General features: G+C 50.4%; 1 protein-coding gene across 1 annotated transcript in view; it reads left to right on the forward strand.

Moving 5' to 3' along the window:
- The first annotated feature begins 715 nt into the window (after positions 1–715).
- The window catches only part of PMM1 (phosphomannomutase 1), a 10,495-nt gene continuing 9,071 nt past the window's right edge, over positions 716–2,139 (forward strand). Inside the window, exon 1 of the mRNA XM_009895281.1 lies at positions 716–749. Coding sequence (XP_009893583.1) covers positions 716–749 — 34 coding nt within the window. The remainder of the gene's footprint in view (positions 750–2,139) is intronic.

Here is a 2,139-nt window from a genome sequence, read left to right on the forward strand (position 1 = left end):
TAGACTTTGTACCTGGGTGCCTCTGGAGCTGCAGAGGGGATATTGGCGAGGATTACATAGCACTGCCCATCACACCTCTGTGGGTGAGCTGTTAATGAACAGGGGAAATATCTGGTTCTGGGGAAGAAGTAAATTCTACGTGGTTCAGCCTTCTGAATGCTTAGTGATGGCATCCAAAGAAAAACCACACAGTTCGCTGTTTGTGTAACAGTCTGTATCAGTGTAATATAGAAGAGGGCTTGTAACAGAAGGGGCCTTTAACAAAGATTCACAATTGTGGTTATTTTGGGCTGTGTTATTCAGATGTGGTGCTGGTTTGCTATTGAGTACCAGTACTAACCCCACATAAAATACCTGGGAACATGTATAAAAGGAAAACCTTGACCTTGATGGGAGCCCTAGACAGAGCGTAAGCCAATGCTCTCAGCCACTTACCTTCTAAACTTCAAACAAAATATTTCCCCTTGCTGCTGGTAAGAGAGATTTTATTCATGATGACAGCTGCTGCCTACCCGAGCAGCAATCAAGAGAACGTATCAAGAGCGGCTTAAGTGCAAAGTATTAAATAACAGAAACAGGCACAGAGGCCCTGTTCTCAGAGCTAACCCAGATGAAGGAGCAAGCGCAGCTGTGCGCAGCCGTGCACTTCACCAAAAGGCAGACTCATACTCTTGGGGAAACCGAGATGGCACGAGTCCTCACTGACTGATACCGAATGTCAGTCGGGGTGCTGCGAGAGGTGTTTCGACGTGAATAGAATTTCAAAAGCAGCGTGATAAATAAGCTGGAGAAAGCACAGCAGGTAGTTCAAGTTTGGGAAAGCTCTCCTGGTAGCATAAACCCGATGGCACTGTAGGAATGCAAAAATGTGGACACTGAGCCGTATTTTAGCAGCCTTCCCAATTCTGGAAAGTGCCCCGAGGTGGCACTGCTGCCTTGCAGTGCAGGGATGCACCTGAGCCGGGGGAGAGCCGCTCCTGCTTTTGGGATGTCCAGAGTAATGTCAATGCAAGAGGCAAGGGGGAAGGTCTCTCCCAGACAAGAAAGCTGCAGGTAGGAGCAGCCAGGAGATGAGACCATAAGGCAGCTTGGGCTGCGGCAAGAACCGAGTGCCACTACAGGGCTGCAACAGGAGTGAGCCAGCAGGTTTTTCCTAACACCAAGCCTCCTCCATCCAGACGTGGGAAGTCTCATCCTTGTACCGTGTCGTGGCTTATGAAAAATAAAGTCTTGCATTCCTGAACCCCCAGGAGTTCACCATGTATCTGACCCCACAGCTGTCTTTTGATAGTCCTGGGCTCATGGCCCTGCTGCATGGGAGAGCATCTCTTTGGCTTCTGGTAGTTGAGCAACCCAAATCCCTGAAGGCATCTCTATTCACTCTTCAGCATACCATGGTAGACACGCTTCTGTAGTATTCATATTCCGGAGGACACATCCACACATTAACTGCTGAGGGATATATGCAATCACACCTAGACAAGCCCTATAAATGGGCATAACCCTAAACTGAACTAAAAATCAGCACCCAATTGCATAGTAAGCAGTTGGGTGCTGAGAAACCGTTCCAGGAGCTTCAATGTATCCGAGAAAAGACTCCAGCTTTCCAGAGGTGGGAGCTCATAACCAGGCTCTGATCCAGAAGGCCCCAGAGGCTTTTATTTTGTGGGAACATCACTACCAGGACAAATACCACTTGTGATACCCATCCAAGACCGCCCGACTCACCGCGTTAGGACGCAACTCACAGAAACAGCATGGAAATAGCTGTCCTGGTGACATTAACTGGTGGACACCATGAATGTCCCCCTCCCCCCGGGGCAAGCAGCTGAGGATGTTTTGCTAAACCTCATCCAAGGCAATGGCACAGGGGTAAATTATTAACGTTGTTCCTGTACACACACGCACACACGGCCCTTTCATTGAGTGGGGGAGCAGGAAAATCAAAACCGTGAGCAAACCCCCCCAGAACCTGCGAAACCCCCCGAACGCTGGAACCTGGTGGAAAACTGGGAAAAGGGGGTTTGCACGACGTCCTGGAAGGCAAATAATTTGCCAGAGAAAACTCAGGGGGGGGCCGCACCGAACGTGCGGCGGCTGCCCGGGGGAGGGCGGCGCGGCCGTCGCCATCGCCTCCTC

The sequence above is a fragment of the Charadrius vociferus genome, unplaced genomic scaffold (assembly GCF_000708025.1).
Source record: "Charadrius vociferus isolate BGI_N301 unplaced genomic scaffold, ASM70802v2 scaffold251, whole genome shotgun sequence".
Lineage (NCBI taxonomy): Eukaryota > Metazoa > Chordata > Aves > Charadriiformes > Charadriidae > Charadrius > Charadrius vociferus.